The sequence below is a fragment of the Pelobates fuscus genome, chromosome 2 (genome assembly GCF_036172605.1).
Source record: "Pelobates fuscus isolate aPelFus1 chromosome 2, aPelFus1.pri, whole genome shotgun sequence".
Lineage (NCBI taxonomy): Eukaryota > Metazoa > Chordata > Amphibia > Anura > Pelobatidae > Pelobates > Pelobates fuscus.
The window spans coordinates 301584546-301608991 of NC_086318.1; the positions used below are offsets into that span (position 1 = coordinate 301584546).

Consider the following 24446-nt stretch of genomic DNA (forward strand, 5'->3'; position numbering starts at 1 on the left):
ACCCCTGAGAGGGTGAAAGGCCTGAATAACCGTTTGTTTGTGAGTGTATTTCTAATCTCACTTTAAACACCATTTATATTTACTTTTTTACGCTATGAAAGTGTTTTTCATTTTTACACAGATCCCATTCTAGGGAATTGGACCCTTACCAGGTTGTCCTTTTGTATTTCATTTATTATACGTATTCTGGGTGGTCTCCACTTTTGTCTTTTTGTAACATATTTCCACAGGTGGTTGTGAAGTTCACCTGGAACTATCTCAGTATACGTGTTTTCTCTTAGTGTATATACTTTATTTCTTTGTTTCACCCTGTGAAAGTATTTGTTGGAATATTTAATTGAGAGTGAAAGATCCTCAATGAAAGCTGGTAACCATCTATATTGCTTCATTAACATTGCAGGTTAGATATCTCTAGATATAACAGAGACCATTAAGAGGTAAACAACCATAATTTAACTTGTAATTAAAAAAACAAGTGTAGTTACTGGTAGGTATTTAATATTCGATGGGGATGGAGCTTTTCTTGTCTATGGCACAGTTAAACCTAACAAAGTAAAAATCGGTGCTGCTCCTGAATAATGCCATCGACCAGCTAGGAACATTAATACTATGAAACTGTGTGTTCACAATTGAAAAATCCATGTGCCCACTGAGATTAGTAATTTGGAAACAGCGGGATACTACACCTTGACAAATGAATCATGTGAATACTGAACAGACACCAACTAAGAGAATATTAACAATTTGTTTATACACTCATTAAAATTAACTTTCTCTCTAAAGAAAATGAAGTTCAATAATACGGTGTGTGAGAATATCCTTTCAGCCATAGGAGAATGTCTCAATGCATAAAGCATTTGAACACCTTGTAGTAGTATAGCATTTTGATTTCCACTTCTGTATAATTAACACTTGCCTAGTAAACCTTGATATCGCCTTCCTGTGGTTACTAAAATTATCTATGTGCATTATATAAAGAAATCAATGATCATGCCTTGAATCTCATGCGGTTTGACATCAGGTCTTGTGTGCTTACTCCAAGTGCAATTGAGCTACCTGTCATGTCCATTTCACCTCCAGTTCGTGGCTGACCTGTCTTTTCTAAAAACAGGGCAGCCACAAATACATTTCCAGTTGCCAAGTCACAGGGAATATAAAGCCAAAAAATAAAAATAGGATTGTTTAAACATTTAACCTGTGTTACGTGGAAGGCTGAGTGCACACCAGTCCTGGGATGTCAGTGTACTGGAGAACTGGTACCAAACCACAGAGAAAAGAACCTGCATAACTTGGAGAATCGGCGTAGGAACAAAAGAAAGGACTGTCCTTTATAAAAAACACCAATCCCACTTAGGGAGCATAAGTGCAGAGCTCAACAAATCTCCGGTTCCAGGTCGCCACTAGAAATTTGCCAGCTCTTTAACCCCTTAAGGACCAAACTTCTGGAATAAAAGGGAATCCTGACATGTCACACATGTCATGTGTCCTTAAGGGGTTAATGTGGCTGCCGAGGGAGTTTTGAAAGCGGCTGCCGCTGGACAGCATGGAGGCGGTGCGCAAGGGAGTAGTACTCCTCTCTGCTCCGCGTGTTTAATAAGGACGGGAGCTGGAATATGACGTCCCTCCAGCCCCGGCATCATTAGAGAGCGAGCAGGCAGAAGAGAAGGAGCTGCAGTAAGAGTACTGCAGAAATAGAACAGCCCCACTGGAACCCAGGGAGAGACCCCCCCTCTATATATAAAGATTGCAATCCTAAGAAGGATAATTTATTATTATATATATATATATATATATATATAATAAATTATCCTTCTTAGGATTGCAATCTTTTAAAACTTACATTTTTATACTTTGAAGTGACATTGTGTAGTCTTTGTACAGCAAGGACAAACATGGGGGGCATTACATTTAAAGTATATATCCATGTTAAATGCAAGGTTTTTTTAATTTGCTTATAACAGCATATATCAACAATTAGAAAATAGTGAATTGTGATGGATTTCATAACCTAGTCAAATGGGTAAACTGGCTCTGAATAAGGTAAATGAACAAAGTCAAACACATAAATGAAATCATGTGCATAAAACATAAATTACCCATAATTCAATTATGTTTTTACTGCGTTACGTTGTCTAGCAATAAAAGAAACTTGAGATGAGGAATCAATAGCTTGACCTGTTTGCCCTCTGGTACAAATTCCCTCCTTGTGTTTTTTTGTTGTTTTTTTTTAAATCCATGCAGCTTTGAGCATGACCTTAAAATGTGTCAATGTCACAGGAAACACAGCAAAAACTAGATAAGCTGACTGGACACATGAGTCAAGTAAAAAAAATGTAGGATATAAAATTGTAAAAACTTGAGAATATTATTTAAAAATATATTTTAACATATACAATATTGGTTAAGAAAGTGCAGGCAAACACCATAGACTAGCTAGAAACCTTTTCTACAGACCAAGAAATTTGTGTGGTTTGGTTCCAAATCTTATCCTATACAATTATGCCGCACAACTATCCTAAATCATCATGTAGCATACCACTCCAAGAGACAAACTATGGTTGCCCTTCCATCCTGAATTAAATATCTGAATAGGTTGAGAACCAAGTTCAAGCCAGCACATTTGCTTTCCCAAATGACCCCAATCCTCCACAACAAACGTTTTGCCCCGGGCATAAGGCCACATGACTTTAGAAATCTTGAGGAGGCAGATATCCTAAGATATATCCCTGTACAAAAAGATGGATGAATTAGGCGCTCACTATATAAAATATTAGGCTGCAGTGACCAGTGCAAGGAACCCCAACCTTGTAAAGAAGTGACGTGAGAAAAAGGAGACCGCACCTTAAATATAAAGAACTAGATAAATGTACAAAAAAGTATACGTACACTATATTTGGAGTAATGGTCCTCTTACACAATATGACCTCAGAAAATAAAAATGAACATACAAAGAATAATAGTGCAATAGGTTTGGTACAATAAGTGTGTAGATGAGTAATACTAATAGTTTTCCACTCACATATCCCAGAGCTAACCTAGAGCTCTGCCGTTAGTGCGCATGGACGGAACAAGTGTCACACTTATGAAGAAGCCTTTTTGATAGGCGAAACGCGTAAAGTGGACTTTGAAAGACTTTTTAAATAGCACTCTTATTTATTTTATCCTATTTTTGTTCAAATAAAATTATTTGTTTATATACATTTGAATTTTATTTTTTTCCATCCTGTTCCTTGGTGGGGACTATACCACCTACGCTAAAGAAACTAGAGCAAGTTCTGCTCTAGTAAATGTGAGTACTGATTTTATATCATTTTATTCACCTTTTATTTTACCAATATATATTGCACTATCTGGATTCTCCTGTCTCTCCACATATTACTCCATCCGAGACGATTGGGACCACCACTACCTCATATATATCCTTAGACGGGGATTGTTCCGTCCATGCGCACTAACGGCAGAGCTCTAGGTGAGCTCTGGGATATGTGAGTGGAAAACTATTAGTATTACTCATCTACACACTTATTGTACCAAACCTATTGCACTATTATTCTTTGTATGTTCCTTTTTATTTTCTGAGGTCATATTGTGTAAGAGGACCATTACTCCAAATATAGTGTACGTATACTTTTTTTGTACATTTATCTAGTTCTTTATATTTAAGGCGCGGTCTCCTCCTTCTTTTTCTTAAGATATATCCCTGAATGGCCAGAAGGAAAAATGATAGAATTTGAAGATTTGAGACAGATCACACACCTAATGACCAGTTACCTCTTCCGCTACATCCATATAAGAGATATCTCACAATCTACAGCTATCAAAGAAGTAGCAATATCACTTCCCACGTTCTTTGAACTCTTATGTAACAAAAGAAAATACAGAAAGGGCCTGATCTCCATCCTATATACACAAATAAGCAAAGCATACTCAAAGAACCCTCACTAAGATATATCTTAATGAATGGGAAACCGTTTTGGCCCTAGAAGTGGGAGAGTGGGAAGAAACATGTTTAAAATTATATTCAGAGGACACGTGACCCTAGTTTGGTTACATAGACTAGGTAAAATGCAATAGACATCTGCTGGTGACTTTGTGGTCACAAAAGTACATACCTTCACATGTGTTGGGATTGCTCCAAATTACATAGCTTCTGGAAGAACATAAGGGATCTCGTAACAGAGGTCACCAGTTGTTCTCTCTACTTGGACCTTCCCCTTGTCTCGACCAATTTAAGGGAATTTCCAAACATAATCAAAAACTTTTGAATTTGATCACACAAGTGGCCCACAGGGTCCTTGCAGCCAGATGGCTCAAAACAGATGCCCTAGCAGACGCCTTTTTGTTAATACAAAAATCAAAGACAATGCGGTAATGGATGAACTGACCTCAAAGGTCAGGCGTTCACACACAGCATTCTCTCAAGCTCTCTCTCTCTCTCTCTCAAGGGGTAGTCAACCTTTTAATACATACCGCCCACTTTTGTATCTATGTTGATATAGCTCAAGTGCGATATTGTAAAAAAAAAAATGTTTTAAAGGTTTTTTTCTTCAAAATAAATATGTACTTAAATTAATATATATATATATGTTTTCTATTCTACTTTGTGTGTGTGTGTGAGAGAGAGGAGGGGGGGAATGTGTGTAAAGGGTGCATAGGGTCTATGCTGTGTGTAAGTGGGTGAGATGTTAAAATATATCTTAATGTCTCCCCTCCTTTCTTCTTACCTTTTACCAAGGAGGGTGGACATAATGCTGCAAGCCCTGGTGGTTCAGTCGTGGCATGTTCTCTTTAGCCTGCAACTCTTCCGGCTGCAGGCTGACTCTCCTGCGAGCACAGCACTGTATCGCAACGTTGCCATGGTAACACGCGGGAAGAGTACCGAGCCTCCCAGGCCCTTCCCTCCCTCTGCTGAAACTAAGTGCCAGCGGGCCGTTGAGGGAAATCTGTGATCTTCTCACCAGCCCGAGATGGCTTACAGTAAGGCTAGCTCTGCATGGGCCGGCAGGGGAGATGAAAGGATTTTCCTGCCGGCCTTGTTGCACGGCCATCGAGGCCCACTGGGCGGTTTCTGCAGAACCCACCACCGCCCACCTGAAATCCCAAACTGCCCATTAGTGGGTGGTAGGGACCAGGTTGACTACCCCTGCTCTAGAGTATGGGATCCCTGGAAAGAATTTACCTCTAATAATTTTTAAAATAGCTGTAACTAACTCACTGAGTAAATTGCGCGCGGCAGTACCCTCCCCTCCTTCCTTTCATTTTTCTTCTATTTTATTTTTTCTTATTCATTTATTTTCCCCTACTTCTTTTAAAAAAAAAAAAAAATATGAAAGCAGGACACGGGTCCATAGGTACATATTGTCTCAATAATAGACCGTACGCAAAAAAAATACGTTTCGTATTTAAATTATTCTAATCTCAAATGCAGAACATATATATTATTGTTGGCATAATATTTACTCTTTTTTATAATATATTGTAAATTTAACATGTTATGTGTCTAATGTTAGACTGATGCTTATTCTGTCTAATTTGTACACTGTATTTCTTCATGTCTGCCTCTCAAATTTTAAAAGAATAAAAAAAAGAAAAGAAAGTGCAGGCAAGAGAGGAATAATCCCTATAGATTAACTGTATAACAAATATCTACTTTTTTGATTCTCCATCTGGTTCTCCTAAGCACCATATGGTGTATATTACACAATCCATGCTGAGATCTTGGCTTCATGCATTCTGTAGACATTCCTATGCCTTCAAATGCAATCAGAAGCTAATGCATCACTTCCAGTGCATTACCTTCTGGAACTATGCGGCTCTGGGAACTCTGCCAATAATAAGAGGTTATAACTGCATTAACTATGTTTCCATGGCAGCACAAATGAGCAGAGAAACCCCATTCCAGTGACTGGAAGGTATGAATCTGCTATAGGCTTGAAGGATGAGACCTCTGCCAGGAAGTTGTACCTACCAGAAACCTATGTTTCAGCCCCAGCTATATTTGTGTGTGCAGACATGTTGTGATATGTGTGTTATCAGCTAGGTCACGCTATGTTAAGGCACAGGTCTCAGGATGCATGGGCATCCACTAATTGAAGTATGTTGGTCGTACATGTTACATTGGCAATTTATATATTTTCAATGGAGTAAACACTTATTTTACCCAACTGTCCTGGTTTTATTACAGCATGCCATAAATGTCTAATAGCGTTCCAGATTAAAGGGACACTATAGTCACCAGAACAACTACAGCTTATTGTATTTGTTCTGGGGAGTATAATCATTCCAGCCAGGCTTTTTGTAGTAAACATAGTTTTTTTTCCAGAGAAAAGACCGTGTTTATATTGCAGCCTAGGGATACATCCACTGGCCACTCCTCAGATGGCTGCTAGAGGTGCAGCACTGGCATGCAGAGTCCCCATGCTCTACATAGAGACACTGAACTTTCCTCATAGAGATGCTGGTTGGCTTGTCCTGGCTCTACCCCTGATCTGCCTCCTTGGCAGTCTCAGCCAATCCAATACTGTTCTATGGAGATCCCCACTTCTGATGATGTCAGCCTAGCAAGCAGATTGTGTCAGAGCCAGCAGCAGACTGGAATAACGATTTTACTATATTAGGGAGGCCGGGGGAGCTTTTTTTACACTCTAGGGTCAGGAATACACTTTGTGTTCCTGACCCTATGGTGGTGTTTTAATTTTAAAATATATTACCATTGACAGAGACCATTTTTTGTATTAAGGTGGCTTTAAATGTGTTCCCACCAGCAAACTTAAAGCCTTTGATATATCTTTTCTGTAAAACATTTACCTGAAACATGAAGATATTTTTTCATGTAAATGTAAGCAAGAATTGTGGCCAAAATATCTGTGAAAATGCAATATATGCTCTAGCAGAAGTAGGTTGGAATGTTATGGTGTTTAATTAAACTGATAGTAGAGCAATAGATTGTTTGGTTGAATTGTTAGAATCTAATTAACCTTTTAGTAATGTTCCAATGCATCATTTAGGTGTTTTTATGACTCTCTTACATGAGCTTTTTATTTAGATATGCACAGTAAATTGATGGGGAAACTACCTGAATTGTGAAATAGTGAAATAATCATAGAAGTCCAAAGCCAAAGCAATATGAATAACTGGATATGAGGTGGAGAAGTTGGAAGAAATTTTGGGAGTGATACATTATTTGGCAAATAAATAGACAATTGGGGATGCAGTGATTCAGAAAAAAAGAAATGTTACGTAACATTTGAAAATGTTTTAATAATTGGATGTTGTATTCTAAAATTTGTTCCATTCTTTTTTTTTTTTTTTAGGTCATGAATATTCGTAAAGTCTTAAATCGATTAGATAAACCACAAGGTTTATATCCAAACTATCTGAATCCTAGCAGTGGTCAATGGGGTCAAAGTAAGTATGCTTGAATTTTGGAGCAGCTAAATTATAACTATGAAAGCTGGGATACAATTCACAAGATTGTAACATATGTAGAGGAGAAATATTTATCACTTGGTATGTTCCACTCTTTCTTCACTATGTGTGCAGTTGGAGCAATCTTCCACTTTTCATGATCAAAATGTTATGTTTGTTGTGCTTACTGTTAAGTCCCATGAAAAGTGATAGAAGAAAAAAAACCTTAATCTCAGACTCTCTTTTCCACAGGAGTTTGCATTTTACTGTACACTGGTGTCTTGCCTGATCATATAACTGTTGAAAGACTAGGTATAGTGATGCAGTGGCCATCCCTACCAAAACCTGAGGATATTCAAATGCATGGGCTTTGCATCTAATAAAGTGGTGCTGCACTTGCTGTGGGCAATTCCCTGGTGACCCAGATGTGAGACACCAAGGAACAAACCCAAAACCCCAAAACTGGGATGGTCTCAATCAACCGTGGGCTTTTGGAAAGGTCATAGATTGCTGTGGGACTAAGTGAAGGGTAAATGGGAAGTAACTATAAACAGATCTAAGATTAAAGTACAACCCTTATAAAATAGAAAGCAATGCGAAGATGAGAGAATAATTGCTTGATTGATGCAAACATTTGTTGAAAAATACATTTAGGCACGGCCGAAGAGTTATTAATTAGCCTTTTAAAAATGATTCATCTGCTAAAGTTCTCTCTGTAGGCTTGAAATAATCAGTGTTATTGAATTGCTGTGTATATGCGCACGCAAACATGCCAATTTTCAGCTGTTCTGCTTGTGTAGTTTAATCACTCAGCTGAAGTATCAATATAAATTACACAGAGGCTTATGCAATACACTTGTGAATATTGAATTAACAGCTCATTAATTCTATAGATTAGTTATATGCAATAACTTCAGTTTTCAGAACCACACAGTGAGGTCACGTGAAGCAAATCATATTCAGTATAAATGTGTTTGGAGAATGAAAGAATAAGCAATTTGACGGGAAAGCCTTTCCTGTCCCTGTAAAGCAGCTTCCATTGGAAACCATTCACATGTGAAAAAAGAGGGAAAAAAGAGCTAGCTGTAGCTATTCAAAGCTAATGAGTTAGACTGAGCTCACAGCCTTACAGGAGAAAAGTACATCATTCTAACAAAGCAAACTTTTGTTCTTTTCTATTCGTTCTTTTTTTGTCTGTCCTTAATATACATCCCTATTCGTAATCCTAATTGCCCTTGTAGAAATGTTTCTGTCTTCTGACAAGTATCTAAGGTACCAAATAAAGACCCGTTTGTCCTTTTAATGAAATCAACTATGCCCCCTTATTGTTGACTTGTATTTTGTTTGTTTTTCCATGTTTACTGTTTTACATAGATTTGCTGTTTTTCTCAAACCACAGGAGTGCAGCTCCATTTTTCTTTTCACACCGTTATCTTGGCACTTAATGTGCATACTTATTCCAATACAAACATATTTGAAAGGTCTTTAAAAAAAATATATATATATTTTTTTTTAAATACCCATAATGTCCAGTTGATGTGAATACTTTTCCAAATTCTCTGCTGTATTAAATGTTTTTTATTTTTTTTTTGTGTGGGTGAAATTAAGTAGTACAAGGTTATTTTAATTACAAATCTGTTTAATCCTTGCAGCGTAACCTTTAAACCTGCCACCTGGAAGTATCAACAATATGTACAATTTAAAAAAAAAAAGTATATTTATAAATCTATCCTGTAGAGGCGTAGAAAGACTAAGTTGAATTACCATGCAGTCATGTAGCTTATATGAAATAGTGCTTGAGGGCACCTTTAATACGACACCATCTGACACATTACATTGTAAATCTGTTATTTTATTTTAAAATAACTTAAAGGGACACTATAGGAGACAGAACAACTACAGATTAATAGTGTCTGTGATGGATGAGCCTTGTAAACGCTGACTTTTCTGAGAAAAGGCAGTGTTTATATTGCTGTCTTTGACCACCTGTAATGTACCACTAGAGGGACTTCCTGGGTTCATCCTGCAAAGATATATGGTCTGACTTTTAGTGCCTCCATAGTATTGACTCAATGCATCTCTGTGAGGAGATGCTAATTGTTGCAACATGGCAATTTGCTACGTATTTGCACTAGCCTCCTTAGTGAGTGAAGAATTGAATTGGCTGAGATCATGAATATTGAGCTGGAGTTATAGTGTCTGGAGTCCCCTTGTGCTCTTCTTCCATTCAGCATATTAAACCGTTTTTAACGTTTCAATGCTAAACTACAATCTCTAGAAACCCATCCCCTCTATATTGCATGGGCTAATGAGGAAGCCTTAGACTGAACAGCAATGGGTGGCTGTGATAGGCTTAATGCGATCCGCTGACACTCTTGGCCAAATAGAGTGCAATGCAGATATCAATTGGTATACCTACAAGCAGTGGCGGCTCTAAACTTGGCAAGGCCTTAGGCGAAACTCAAATTTTATGGTGCTATATAAATACCATGATGATGATAATAATAATTAAGCACAAGGAAAATAATATACAAGATAATATATATGGGTGGCATTGGTGTGGGGCGCAGAATTAATCATTACAATACAGTGGGCATAAGGAAAGAAAAGTAAAAAAAAAAGAAAGCGGGGAAAAAAAAAGTTGTGCCTTTAAATGATCTTGACTGGCCAAATCAGGAAATGTCTTGTTTTGATGAGGGCTCATTATATCAACTGAAAAAAAACCTTGATACTTGTGGCAAATGCTGACATTTCACTTATGATTTTTTTTTTCACATTATTGTACATATTATTTAAAATAATGTCTTTGTGATACTTTAAAAATAAATTATAGTCTCTTGTCTGGAATGTCAAGGAAAATGCAAGGTTTAAACACTTTGAAGAAAGAGGGTAAAATGTAAGCTTATGCACGCACAAAGCTATTTTTTTTTATATATGATTACCCTTCAAGTAATCAATTGTATGTGTAATTTAGCAAGTTTTCAGAGAGAATTATAGTAGAGCAAGATAATAATTTTCACCAGTGCATTATTACAAGATGTTACTATCCAATAGAGTCTTTGTCAAACCTTGTAGGAATCCTGACCTCAATTCACATTTTTGCAATCTAACAAATTGTTATTTTTTCTGAAATCGAAAACCATCAAATTACTACAGTGTTAGGAATACAAACCTGTATGCGCTGTGAGCGCATTAGGCCCTCTCCGTAGGAAAGCATTGAATCAATGATTTCCTATGGGGATTTCTCTGACGATGCATGTCCTCATGCAGAACATGAGGACGTCCAGCGTCGCTTATGCGAACAAAAGTCACCTAACAAGCAGGAAGCGCCTCTAGTGGCTGTCTGATACACAGCCACTGGAGGATGACTTATTGCTGCAATGTTAGCATTGCAGTTTCTCTAAAACTGCAATATTTTACATTACAGGACTAAGGGCAATAGGGGCACTGTAACCCGACCACTTCAATGAGCTAAAGTGGTCTGGGTGCCTATTGTGCCCCTTTAAACAAACTCTGGGATGTAATACTATGGAAAAATACATATAGGTCCTTTTTTGTTTTTTGTTTTTTTTTTAAAGTGGTGGACTTCCAGACATTACAAATGTTCTGTGATTCTGGCAACACATGACGTTAAACCTACAATATGAAAATGTGTTAGAGTAGTTTTATCCAGAATTAGTCTTGAATACAATTAAAATGATGGGCTCTAGCTTGAGGTGGTTTTTAGGTCATTCTGATTGTGCAGCTCTTCAAAAGTTCCAAAAATGTGTCTGTGCACAGTTGCGCTGTGCAAACACTGTTGTCAGTTTTAAGGAACATTACATCTCAACGAATGAAGAAACTGCACACTCATTATATGCTAGAAAACCACACTTTGATCCCTTGTTATGCAATACATTAAAAGCTGTTTTATCAAGATAATAGCTAGCGTGTTTCCTCCTTGCAATATCACTCAAACCATCTTGACTCTACTGTAGTTATAGACAAGATGTTGTTCTTCTGTGTTTTCTGATTTCACTCATATTTTAACATGCAGAACATCTTCTTTTGTCTTTTTTTCCTTTTTCCTTTGTATACAACTTAACCTATAAAACTATGCATTTTATTTGAAAATAAATAATAATAAATATATATGTATGTATGTATATGTATGTATGTGTGTATATATCTCCAGCACACTCGCTTATTTACTAAACAATGATTTCAATAGTTTTATTTAAAAACTCCTCACCTAGGCAAAAAATAATTTTTGTTTAGTTACATTATATGATCATGCATTGCATACGCCTGCCACAAAGTCAATGTACCCCATTCTCGGCAGGACCTACTCTAGCACCCACTTGGGAAATACTTCCTTACTGGGACTCTCTGCAAGTCAAGGCTAAATAGGGTCCTGGAATTATTATTATTGCCATTTATATAGCGCCAACAGGTTCCGAAGCGCTTTACAATATTATGAGAGGGGGATTTAACTATAAATTGGACAATTACAAAAAACTTACGGGAACAATAGGTTGAAGAGGACCCTGCTCATTCTATAGGAGGTGGGGTGTAAAACACATTAGGACAGGAATTTGCAGTCAAATAAGGTGGGCTGCCCTTTAGGAGAGAGCAAGAGACAGGTATGTGAGGTAGAGGTTAGTCTTGTAGGCCATAAGCTTTCCTAGAGAGATGGGTTTTAAGGCACTTCTTAAAAGATGCAAGACTAGGGGAGAGTCTGATGGCGGTAGGCAGACTATTCCATAGGAAGGGAGCCGCCCGCGAGAAGTCCTGCAAGCGTGAGTTGGCCGTACGGGTGCGGACAACGGACAGGAGGTGGTCACGGGCAGAGTGAAGAGAGACCGAGAAGGGACATACCTATGGATCTGTGAGGAGATAAAAGAGGGGCTAGAGTTGTTCAGTGCTTCATAGGTGTGAATTAGTACCTTGAATTGACTCCTACATACAGGAAGCCAATGTAAGGACTGCCAGAGGGGTGAGGTATGACAGAACCGACTAGAGAGGAAAATCTGGCAGCAGCGTTCATTATGGACTGTAGCGGTGGAGTACGGCTTTTGGGAAGACCAATCAGGAGAGGGTTACAATAATCCATGCGGGAAATTACTAGAGCATGGACAAGCTCCTTGGTAGCATCTTGTGTAAGAAAGGGACGGATGCGGGCTATGTTTTTAAGATGGAATCTACAGGATTTGTTAACATGCTGGATGTGAGGCTCAAAGGTGAGGCCAGAATCAAGTATGACGCCAAGACCGCGCAATTGCAAGGATGGACTGATGTGGGTACCACAAACTTGAAGGGAGAGCGAAAGAGGAGGATCAGTATTAGGAGGAGGAAAGACAAGGAGCTCAGTTTTAGAGAGATTGAGTTTCAGAAAGCAGAAGGACATCCAGTCAGAGATGGAAGAAAGGCAAGCAGTGACACGTTGCAGGACGGCAGGGCAGAGGTCCGGGGAGGAGAGATATAATTGGGTTTCATCAGCATACAGGTGGTAGTGGAATCCAAAAGAGGTAATACGTTTGCCAAGAGAGGCAGTATAAAGAGAAAATAGAAGGGGACCAAGGGCAGAGCCTTGGGCACTCCAACCGAGACAGGACGAGGGGAGGAGGTATCATTAGAAAAGGACACTAAATGAGCGTTGGGAGAGATAAGAGGAAAACCACGAGAGGACAGTCACAGAGACCAAGTGGAAAACCACGAGAGGACAGTCACAGAGACCAAGTGATTGAAGAGTTTGAAGAAGAACATGATCAACGGTGTCAAAGGCTGCAGAGAGGTCAAGAAGAATTAGTATGAAGTAGTGGCCTTTGGATTTAGCTGTGATTAGGTCGTTAGTAACTTTGATAAGCGCTGTCTCAGTAGAGTGGAGAGGGTGGAAGCCAGATTGAAGAGGGTCAAGGAGAGAGTTGGAATTGAGGAAATGAGACACACGGGTATAGACAAGTCTTTCCAGAAACTTTGAGGAAAAAGGGAGCAGGGATATGGGACGATAGTTAGAGGGGGTGGACGGGTCGAGGGATTTTATTTTAGTATAGGTACTACAGTGGCATGTTTAAGGTCAGCAGGGACAATGCCAGAAGAGAGGGAGCAGTTGAAGATGTGAGTTAAGGAAGGCATGAGACAAGTGGAGAGAGATTTAATAAGGTGAGATGGGACAGGATCGAGTGGGCAAGTGGTGGGGTGAGAGGAAAAGAGAAGAGCAGCCACCTCTTGGTCAGTAGCTGGGGAGAATGTCTGAAGGTTAGGAAAGGCATGATCTATGTGTGGTTGAGAAACAGAATGGCAAGGAGGGGAGAATTCTTTCCTTAGCTGTTCAGTCTTGTCCGTAAAGTAACATGCAAAGTTATCAGCAGTAAGGTTAGTTTGGGGGGTGGCCACAGCAGGGCGAAGAAGAGAATTAAAGCTGTCAAAGAGAAGCCTGGGATTGCGGGAGCATGAACTAATGCGAGAGGAAAAGTAGGACTGTTTGACAAGGGCAAGGGCTGCGCTGTATGAACACAATATGAATCTATAATGGAGAAAGTCTGACTGGGTGCGAGACTTCCTCCAGGAGCGTTCAGCACAACGGGAGCATCTTTGCAGGTAGCGTGTTGATTTAGTATGCTATGGTTGGGGGCGCGGGTCCTCCTCGAGGTGCTTGTTTGGAGTGGTGCTGCAGCGTTCAAGGCAGAGGGGGGAGTAGTATTGTATGTGAAGGACAGAAGAGTGAAGGGATGGACAGCAGTTGTGAATCAATATCAGCTGACAACTGCTGGAGATCAAGAGAATTAAGGTCCCTCCGGAGTTGAGGGGAGTTAGGCTGAGGTTGGTGGGTGAGTGGGTACACGAGAGCAAATGATAAGAGGTGGTGATCAGAGAGAGGAAATGGAGTGTTGCAGATATTGGATACTGTACCTGCATAAGAGAAGATTAGGTCAAGGGTATTGCCAGCTACATGGGTGGGAGAATTAGCCCACTGTGATAGCCCGAGGGAGGAAGTAATTGGAAGTAGTTTAGAGGCTGCAGAGGTCAAAGGTGGGTTAATAGGAATATTGAAGTCCCCGAGAATTAGGGATGGAATATTAGAAGAGAGGAAATAGGGTTACCAAATGAGACACCTGTGACAGGAAGGGGTGCAAAACCAAGGAGTTGGCCTGGCCTCCCAAATATATAAAAGAAACCAAGAGGGCTGCACTCACCTGAACATGCATACATTATAGGGTGCTGCTGGGGCCAAAATATAAAAAATACAGAATCCAGTGCACTTTCTTATTCACTAAACAATGATTTCAAATCTTAGAGATTGTAATAGTTTTATTTAAAAACACCTCACCTAGGCAAAAAATAATGGAGGTTTAGTTACATTATATGATCATATATTGCATAAGCCTGCCCCACTGTCAATGTACCCCATTCTCGGCAGGTCCTACTCTAGCAGCCTAATGCTTGCTCTTATGAGATTAATCCACTTACTTGGGAAATACTTACTTACTGGGACTCTCTGCAAGTCCAGGACCCTATTTAGCCTTGACTTGCAGAGAGTCCCAGTAAGGAAGTACTACTGCAAGCACATCTTGCCAAAAGGCATCATGCGTGTGTTAATTTTTTTTTTCTTCATGCCAACGCCACGTTTTATCACAGCCTGTTGCCTCTCACTTCCAAGAGGAAGTAGTTTGACATGCACACTATTTCCTATAATTACCTACCGTGCAGACATTTATGGAACGGTCTAATCACTTGTAGGTGTCTGAATTTCCAGCTAGCCATGCATGTGCAAATATAGCTTGTTTCTAATTAATCTGATGGATAAATCCACAAAATATATACCATACAACACTCCCACGGGAATCAATGCAAATCCTTGAAAGATTTTTTTTTTTTTTTTAATTCCCTGAAACCATTATTTATCAAGTGTTTTAAAGAAAATAACCCATTGAGGTTTATCTTCCTTTAGTCCTGTATCCCATTTAGTTATTTCTGTATAAATCATATTTTTTCTAAATGTATAGTCCATGCATTATTAATAACAGATCGTATGTTATAGGATTGGCTTGCAGCCAGTGGTTTTAAATAATACATGGTGCTCTTTATTAAGCGGCCACACCACAGTAGTTGAATGTTTGGTCCTGTTTTACCATTTAATATATCATATTAATATTAATATTGCAGTTTAGAATTTTCTTTAGCCTAAAGAATCCGATTGAGTTAGATGCCCAGTTCCCGCGAAGAGGTTACTATCTGTGTGTTTTGAGGTTATTTGGGATTTTATGGTTTCCATCATCATACTTCATTTTGTAGACGATATAGTTTCTGTGTAATTTAAAGTTGCCATGCTTTGTATTGATTCAATTTGTTCCTGTTAAGTAATTCGAATGAAGTGTCTGCTAGTGATCGATTACTCCAACATGAGTTGCTTTTAATTGTAATTAGGCAAAAATTGAAGGTTTTTTTTTTGGTTTAAGGAAGATGTAGCCATCTGTAGAAGAAATTATATGATATTTAGATTCCAGTGGTGTATTCAACTACAAGTGTGCATTTTATTTATTTTGTTATTACAGCATTAATGATTGGTTTTCACATGGTTTGCTGAGATTACCTATTTCATTCTTTGGATACTGGCTTAATGAACTTGTTTTCAAGTGGAACACAAACTGCATTAACCATTAAAATACAGCTAACTATCAAACTTTTTTTATAGTATATATGGCCGGAGAAGACCATGATAGACACCTGTCTAAATGCCCCTGTCCACTAGAGGGGTGCCAGTTTTCAGCTCTTATAATGTGCCTTCTGGAGCTTAAAGGAACACTGTAGTGTGTGCTCAAGTGGCAAATCTCCATTAATGCTGCCACAGCCTCCTCCACGACTTATGTTATCAAGGAGGCATATAGTCATTTTAATTACTATCAAAAGTAAAGATTGTTGAGGGGAGGGTCCTATTTCAAAAAAGGGTTGGTTTTTTCCCTAGTCATTGACAATTGCTGGCAAATGACCAATAGGTAAAAGCATGAGAACCTTCCTTTATCTGGTTCTACTGTTCTTCGGCACAGCAACTACAGTTCATGTTCTGTGATTGCTATGGTTACTACTTCTGCTTTTTGCAATTCCAGGAGAGCTGTAGGAACAGGCTGAGTGCTGTCACTCCTTTCAAACACCAATGTGCCGCCAATTAATCTAGCCTGTTAGTGTCATGGGGGAGGATTGCTTTGTTTCAGACATTAGGTGGGATGCAGACAGGACTAAGGGTCAATATTACAATAGCGTAAGACAAAGAAATGTACTCATGGTGACACCAGAGACAAGTTTAAAGGGAACCTCCAGGCACCATAACAAATTTGTGAGTTGTTTAACCCCTAAAAGTAAGTTGGTGCCTTTGATGTTTTTTATGGTGCCCAGAGTGTTCCTTTTATATCTAAAAAGAATTCAGTTGAGTATCCAATTTATCTCTACGATAAATTAATATTTCCATTGCTTTCTGTTAAAAGCCAACTTTAACCCCTTAAGGACACATGACATGTGTGACATGTCATAATTCCCTTTTATTCCAGAAGTTTGGTCCTTAAGGGGTTAATGCAACATACTGTTGAGCAAGGATTTATGGGAGTATGCTAGGACCTCCTATTGAACACAAGGAAAATACTCTGACATCTGCAGTGGTCTGCACATCCTGGAGATTTACTGCAAAGCCATGTGATTCAGTGGTTTCTATCACATTATTTCCACTTCGTATTTTTCATTAATGCTTTATATATAGTGCTGATTAAAAATTCCAGGTCATAGTCAACTGGAATGTCCCTCCAATAAACTGTGAATGTTAATGCTTTGTTTGGTATAGTTAAGAGAGACTGTGAATTCTTTGGTGTCTATGCCATTTGCCGCTTAGAAAGACACTTAATGTCAACATCATTTGCAATTTTCCACAAAAGAAGGTAACTGACATAAAAAGGCACTTACTGTATGTTTACTTTATTATTAAAGCCAGTTTCTTTACCTTTTATTAAATTGACCTGTTTTTATCAATGCTGTTTCATTCTGCTTTAAATACAGTTGCTGCTTAGATACTGTGCCAAATGTAAATATGTATTCTGTCAAACAAGCATGGTTAATTTGGCTTTCTATGCCAACATATTTATTTTACATGTCTGTATAGAGTCCTTATCAAGGATGTTTTACAGTGCGTCGTTGTTGTTGTTGTTTATCATGGAGTACAACGTGTAATCGAATCAGACTTTATTAATATTGGCAGTTTTGCCAAGGACAAATGTTGATGATGCATAAATGGAGAGAATATGTCAAGATCACTTAGGGACTCTCAAGGAGGTCAGTTGGGTACAAGGAAGGTTTTAGTGAGAAAGAGACAATCCGAAAAAACACATGGCAAAAGTTAACAGCATTGATCTGAAATTTAAAATCTATGCAAGAGTTTATTCCAGTAGTAAAAGAATTCTTTTGCTCTTCTGGGTGGGACACATAAAGTATGCATATTGGGTCATAGACATGAAGGCAGGATGGAGGTATTTGCAAGTATTTATATGAAAACAATTAATTATGAAGGAGCAGCTACAGCACCACATTTTAAGGGATCATAATTAATTGGACACTTGCACATTTTTTCTTGGTGAAGTGTGTTGCGGGAATGCTTTATGAAAAGAGACCTAACTAAATGTCTAAAGCGAATTATAGATGTACATTTTGGATACTTTAAAGGACCACTATAGGCACCCAGACCACTTCAGCTTAATGAAGTGATCTGGGTGCCAGGTCCAGCTAGGGTTAACCCTTTTTTCTATAAACATAGCAGTTTCAGAGAAACTGCTATGTTTATAAATGGGTTAATCTAGCCTCTAGTGGCTGTCTCATTGACAGCCGCTAGAGGGCTTCTGCGCTTCTCACTGTGAAAATCACAGTGAGAAGACTCCAGCGTCCATAGGAAAGCATTATAAATGCTTTCCTATGAGACTGGCTGAATGCACATTCAGCCGGAGAGGAGGAGGAGAGCTCCCCGTCCGGCGCTGGAGAAAGAGGTACGTTTAACCCCTTCCTCCCCCTAGAGCCCGGTGGGAGGTGGACCCTGAGGGTGTGGGCACCCTCAGGGCACTATAGTGCCAGGAAAAAGAGTGTTTTCCTGGCACTATAGTGGTCCTTTAAGCACCAAAACAACTTCAGCTTACTATAGCAGTTTTAGCATATAGATCATGCCAGTGCAGTGTCACTGCTCATTTCTCTGCCATTTAGGAGTTAAATCACTCTTGTTTCTGCCTCCATGAAAAATTATTTAATTTTAATTCTGTTTAGTGTGTTTACTTTAGAAGTTTTTATCTCCAATCTGTTAATTGAACGTTTTCCCCCACACAGAGTGGTAGATAAGAAATTCCACATCAAACAGACATTGGTAATACAATAATATCAACAACTGTGTTGTTGACCGAATGATCTGTACCAATTTTTTTGGATTGGGAATAAGTGGTCTGTGTCTCTTCAAACCCATTCTAAGTTGATTTGTCTTATGTGCGTTATTTGTGTCAGATTAGCTGCTTAGCTCTGGGAAAGGTCGCCCCTATTTTATTCAGTACCCAGACATGCATTACCTTAGCTCCTGTAAATTACTTGCATGTTTTAGTAACCATGTAACTGGAGTGTCAGCTTATGTGAATGCAAACTCCCACTCTCTAAACCAGGGGTGCCTTAAAGGTAGATCCCCAGATGTTTTAAAACTACGGCTTCCATGATGCATTGTCATTCTAAATGCATGCAAAGCATCATGGGAGTTGTAGTTCTACAACATCTGGGGATCTACCTTTTGGGCACCCCTGCTCTAAGCTATGTTGTGAAGTAGGTCAGTCCAATTTGTGTTTTGCAGAGAATATAGTAAAAGTTAAAGTAGTGATTATCTACCAAGTGGCTTGAGGCAGAATTACTAAATATTTTAAAAGGAAATATTAAATGGATATATGGAAAACCATCTCTACAGTAAAATCGTGGATATTGACCATCCAGGTTTTGGTTTTGTTATTCCAACAAGAATACATTCCATAGCTTATACATATTGCTGCAGAGAAACTGTTTACTGTTATAGAAGATATTTTGCAACAGACAAGACTTTCTCCATGTAAAATTGCTCATCAGTCTTTAGTGACACACAGCATATATGCTACAGATCTCTCTGAATACAAAGCATCTCTCGTCAGTCCATGCAGACTATCTTAATGTCTGCGTTCTAAATTATAGAATTCCAAACAAGCAATGAAACTCCAGCCGTTTAGAGATTTCACATCATGTTTCAGTAACATTCCATAATACATGCATGAAACCCTACAGAATAAATCCAAGTGTTACCCCCTCCTTCCCCCCATTAACTCCTGCCTATCCATTGTCTTGTGTTTTTATTTTAATCTAATATAAAATTTCTAATGCCTATGGTCCTTTCAAACAGGTGTCTCTCATTGCTGTATTTGTTAATTTACACTTTTGTCTTTCAGATCACGTTTCCGTTGGGGGACTTGGAGATAGCTTTTATGAATATTTGCTGAAGGCATGGCTAATGTCAAGCAAGACAGATGAAGAAGCCAAGAAGATGTATTATGATGCTGTACAGGTAAATGAGATTCAAATCTTTTTTTCACTGGAAGCTAATATTTTAATTTTACAAAGGTTGTTCTATTCAAACAAATGTCAAGTTGGGAATAATCTAAATTTAATAAATAAAACCATTACAAAAAGTGATGTTTCCAATTGTAATTGAAATAAAAAAAAAAGATATTTCAGATGTAGAAATGTATTCTTTGTTTGGTATATTTAATATGCAATCAGAAACTAATGAATATGTTTATCTTGAATTAGCAATGAATGTTTATCTTGAACTAGAGCACAAAAGAATGTGATCTCCATATTTACATTGGGCCTATGTTCTTGCAGCAGCTAAAAATTTTTATTTCAAATGTTGAGGAATGGCTATGAATTGAGAACACTATTCATTAATGTTTAATGTTAATGGTTCACAGATATGGTTAGCATGTACATCAATACTCTGATGTACTTTGCAGAATTTTCAGGAACATGGAAAAAATCTGCTTGCTTATTCCGATTTAAAACGCAGCTTTGCATGACCATATTGCCAACACCAGCAGCCATCTGGTTTTATAACAGAACAATTGGTGATTTGAGTGACCTATTGCCCCTTTCTTATATAGTATATTTTTATAGTGAAATCATTTTATAATTGGCCCCATTTTAATGTACTCTGTTGGTTAGTTTTGATATGGTAGTTCACTTCAGTATTGCCTCAAACGTGTTAATATTACTTGTTACTGGGTAGGAATAGTCCTATAAAGAGGAACTTTTCCATTTTCTCTGGTTTCCCAGTGATGTAGGCATAATATACTGGTTCTATTGAACGGCAGCAAGTAAAATAGTGTAGTGAGTTAATCTGGGCATTGAAAGATTTTTTTATTTTTTTTTACTAAACACCAGGGGCTAACTCCATGAATAATTACTTGAACAAAACGAACATAAAGTTTTCCAAAGGTCAAAGCAGTGGAGAAGTCGGTGTGTTCAATATTGTAAGAGTTGAAAACTGCAATGGTAACTGCATTGATGGTTTTCCTAGTGTCCCCGCCTGGTTAAAAGTTGCTGGTTCTCTGAATTTCAGCTTCTGAGCCATCTCTGTGGGAAATGTACCAAGCCTGGAAAAACTGAATTTTAACCAGGAAAAATTATGGAGTTGTCAATTGCATATATATTGCTGAGTTTACCTGTGATTTATTGTTTGTTGTCAGATTGTGTGGTTGTTCAGCCCCAGTTTTTTTTGTCCCACCTGACTCCAAAATGTGCAGTATTGTTTTATTTTATTTGTATTCATTGTACTGTTCGCCTCCTTCTCATTATTGCTTTGTGAACCATTTCATAGGATTCTCGTTGTCATACTTTTTGTTCTTTACAAAGAAAAGGAAAAACTAAACGCTTTCTTTAAATAAAGAAATTATAAGCCGTGTATACTTGCTGGGCATAATGCGATAAGAAATGGGAATGCTGTAAACAATCATCTAAACTTCTTACAGCTCTGAGATTGCGTTGGGCTTAAAGGGAAACTCCAGTGCCAGGAAAACAATCAGTTTTCCTGGCACTGCAGGTACCCTCTCCCTGCCACCTCCCATCCCAGGTAGCTGAAGGGGTGAAAACACCTTCAGGTCACTTACCTGGGACCCCGTCGATGTCCCTCGGTGGTTTCGGGTCGGCGTCACTCCTCCCAGTAATGGCGTCAGCCGGTGGGCGAGACTGATCCCGTCCGCCGGCTGAGGAAACCTAATGCGCATGCGCGGCAATGCCGAGCACGTGCATTAGGTCTCCCATAGGAAAGCATTGAAAAAGATTTTCAATGCTTTCCTATGGGGAATTGATCAACGCTGGAGGTCCTCACACAGCGTGAGTATGTCCAGCGACGCTCTAGCAAAGAAAATATTTGCTATCAACGCGGAAGTGCCCTCTAGTGGCAGTCTAGTAGACAGCCACTAGAGGTGGAGTTAACCCTGCAATGTAATTATTGCAGTTTATAAAAAAGAGTAGTGGGAGTTGGTACCCAGACCACTCCAATGAGCAGAAGTGGTCTGGGTGCCTGGAGTGTCCCTTTAACGCAACGTTTGTATCGTTTTTGCAGCTAATACAATTCTGTGGTCGGTTATACTTTTTCTGAGCAATATACCTAATTTGACAAAGCAATGAATAGGCCGCAGAATATTTGCAGCTGGTCTTTTGCCACATATTTTGCCTCATGGAAAAATAAAATCCTAGATATCATTGATCGTTGATGAAAATGTGCACATTGTCAAGTATGTGATTTTTGCATGCTCCTGGCTTTTTTTAGCAATAAAAGGCCTCGATTTACTGTTTTTGGATAAACTTTTCAAATGATTTAACAAACTGTTAAAATATCAAGTATGATAAAATATATCTGTATATCCAAATACTATATTTTTAAAACTAACTAATCTTTTGAAAAGTGAAAAATATTAATTAAGTCCTAAATCGGACTATTTGAGTTTAATGAATAATCCTGAAAGACTGAAAGACTGTTCTTAACTCCTTATCAGAAAAAATGTCTGCAATTTTGCTTTGCAAGATAACAATAACGGCAAAACCTTCAAATATGAATATTTAGTAAGGTCTTGAGTATTACTAGTTATGTCTCTATCTTTTTCTAATGAAGTGCAACTATTAAGTGATATTTCAAACCAACTACGCAATGTATTACTGTTTCCTTCGCCAAGCAAGTCCCCTTCATATTGGCATATTTATCACATATTGCTAATTTTAGGATTATGAAAATATTCTGACTTTCTCCTTGCTCCTATTAGATACAGCTTGGGGTTTACATTATATACCAAATAGTAACACACTCCCCTAATATTAATTTTTTCTACAAACAACAATAAGTTAGGCTTTTTGTCTTATAATATACATATATTGGTAATCATTTTAGTCTGCCATTTTTAATAGGACCAGTTGCAGCTTCCATTTCTTTATACACAAAGTATAAATTGAGATCTTAACCCATTACGACTGGGTCATGCAACTGCCTTTAGTTTTTATTATGCCGGTCTTGGCAAGCCATTTGTTATGAATAAATAAATGTGAGCTATAATCATCATGTAAAATAACACTAACTCCTTAATACCACGTTTAAACTATGTATTTGCTTAACAATGGTTTATAAGTTTAAAAATAGACACAAAAATCAAAATCACCTAACTGTGGTTGTCATGATAATCATGTAACTTTATTACATAGATAACTCCATTGCCATCGGTATAACTTGACATGTGTTTGGAATGTTAATGTGCATTTAAGCCTTTTTTTGTGTGTGTGTGTGTGTTTATTGCTTTGCTGTAATGGATATCACCATGAGGTAATATATTCGCAGGACCGTCAACCACAGATAAAGTAACCGCTTTGTATAGCCTACAAAATGCACAAATGCTTCATTACAACTTTCATTAATGCTATTTATCCATTGTAGATGTACAATTATTGCACAAAAGGGCTGCCCACTTATCTTACGCGGCTATTTGCTCTGTCATCCTGCAGTCTATTTCGCTGCTATTCAATAAAACAGAAATGTTTCTGTAGAAGGAACAAACTCTATTAGAGATTTAATTTGACCCACAGGATTTCTAACTGTAATTTCTCACATTCATTGCCTTCCTCTCAGTGGTGGCACAGCTTTATAAGAGCACTTAAATAATTCTGAAGTACATCACGTTAACTATTTCTCAAAATCAAGAATAATAATTTAAACAATGTTCTACAATAAAATATTTGTTTAAGAAATATTTGATGAAACCATTAGATATTGCTCTATCATGCTGCCATTGATATTTTTGTTTGTTTATTTTCTGTCTCATTTTTCTAAGCCATATTATATACATTTTGATTCGTAATCATTCACATAGCTTGCAATGTTGATGGAAAGGATCACTTTTCACTGACTGCCCCATAATTAAAGGGACACTATAATCATCAGAACAAGCTTATTGCATTTGTTCTGGTGAGTATAATAATTCCTTTCAGGCTTTTTGCAGTAAACACTGTCTTTTCAGAGAAAATGCAGTGGTTAAATTACAGCCTAGTGATATCTCCACTGGCTACTCCTTAGATGGCTGCTTAAGCTGCTTCCTTAAGCAGTCCTGCCAAATATGCAGCACTACCATTCAGTGTCTCCACCCTCTGCATGCAGACTGAACTTTCCTCATAGAGATACATTGATTCAATTCATATCTATGTGGTGTTGCTGATTGGCCAGGGCTGTGTTTGACTTGTGCTGGCTCTGCCCCTGATCTGCCTCCTTGACAGTCCCAGCCAATCCTATGGGTAAGCATTGTGATTGGTTCAGACCACCACTTCTGATGATGTCAGCAGGCAGGGGCAGGTCTGGGGACAGAGCCAGGAGCTGCAGACTTGAATACATGTGAGATTTTACTATATTTAGAGAGGCAAGAGGATATCAGGGTGCTAGATGGTGGTTTTAACACTATTAGATCAGGAATACATGTTTGTATTTGTAGGGACTT

At 38.3% G+C, this 24446-nt stretch overlaps 1 protein-coding gene across 1 annotated transcript in view; it reads left to right on the plus strand.

Annotated features, from left to right (window-relative positions):
• Positions 1–24446, plus strand: part of MAN1A1 (mannosidase alpha class 1A member 1) — a 216474-nt gene that overhangs the window by 150666 nt on the left and 41362 nt on the right. Inside the window, exons 7-8 of the mRNA XM_063443480.1 lie at positions 7314–7407; positions 19863–19978. Coding sequence (XP_063299550.1) covers positions 7314–7407; positions 19863–19978 — 210 coding nt within the window. The remainder of the gene's footprint in view (positions 1–7313; positions 7408–19862; positions 19979–24446) is intronic.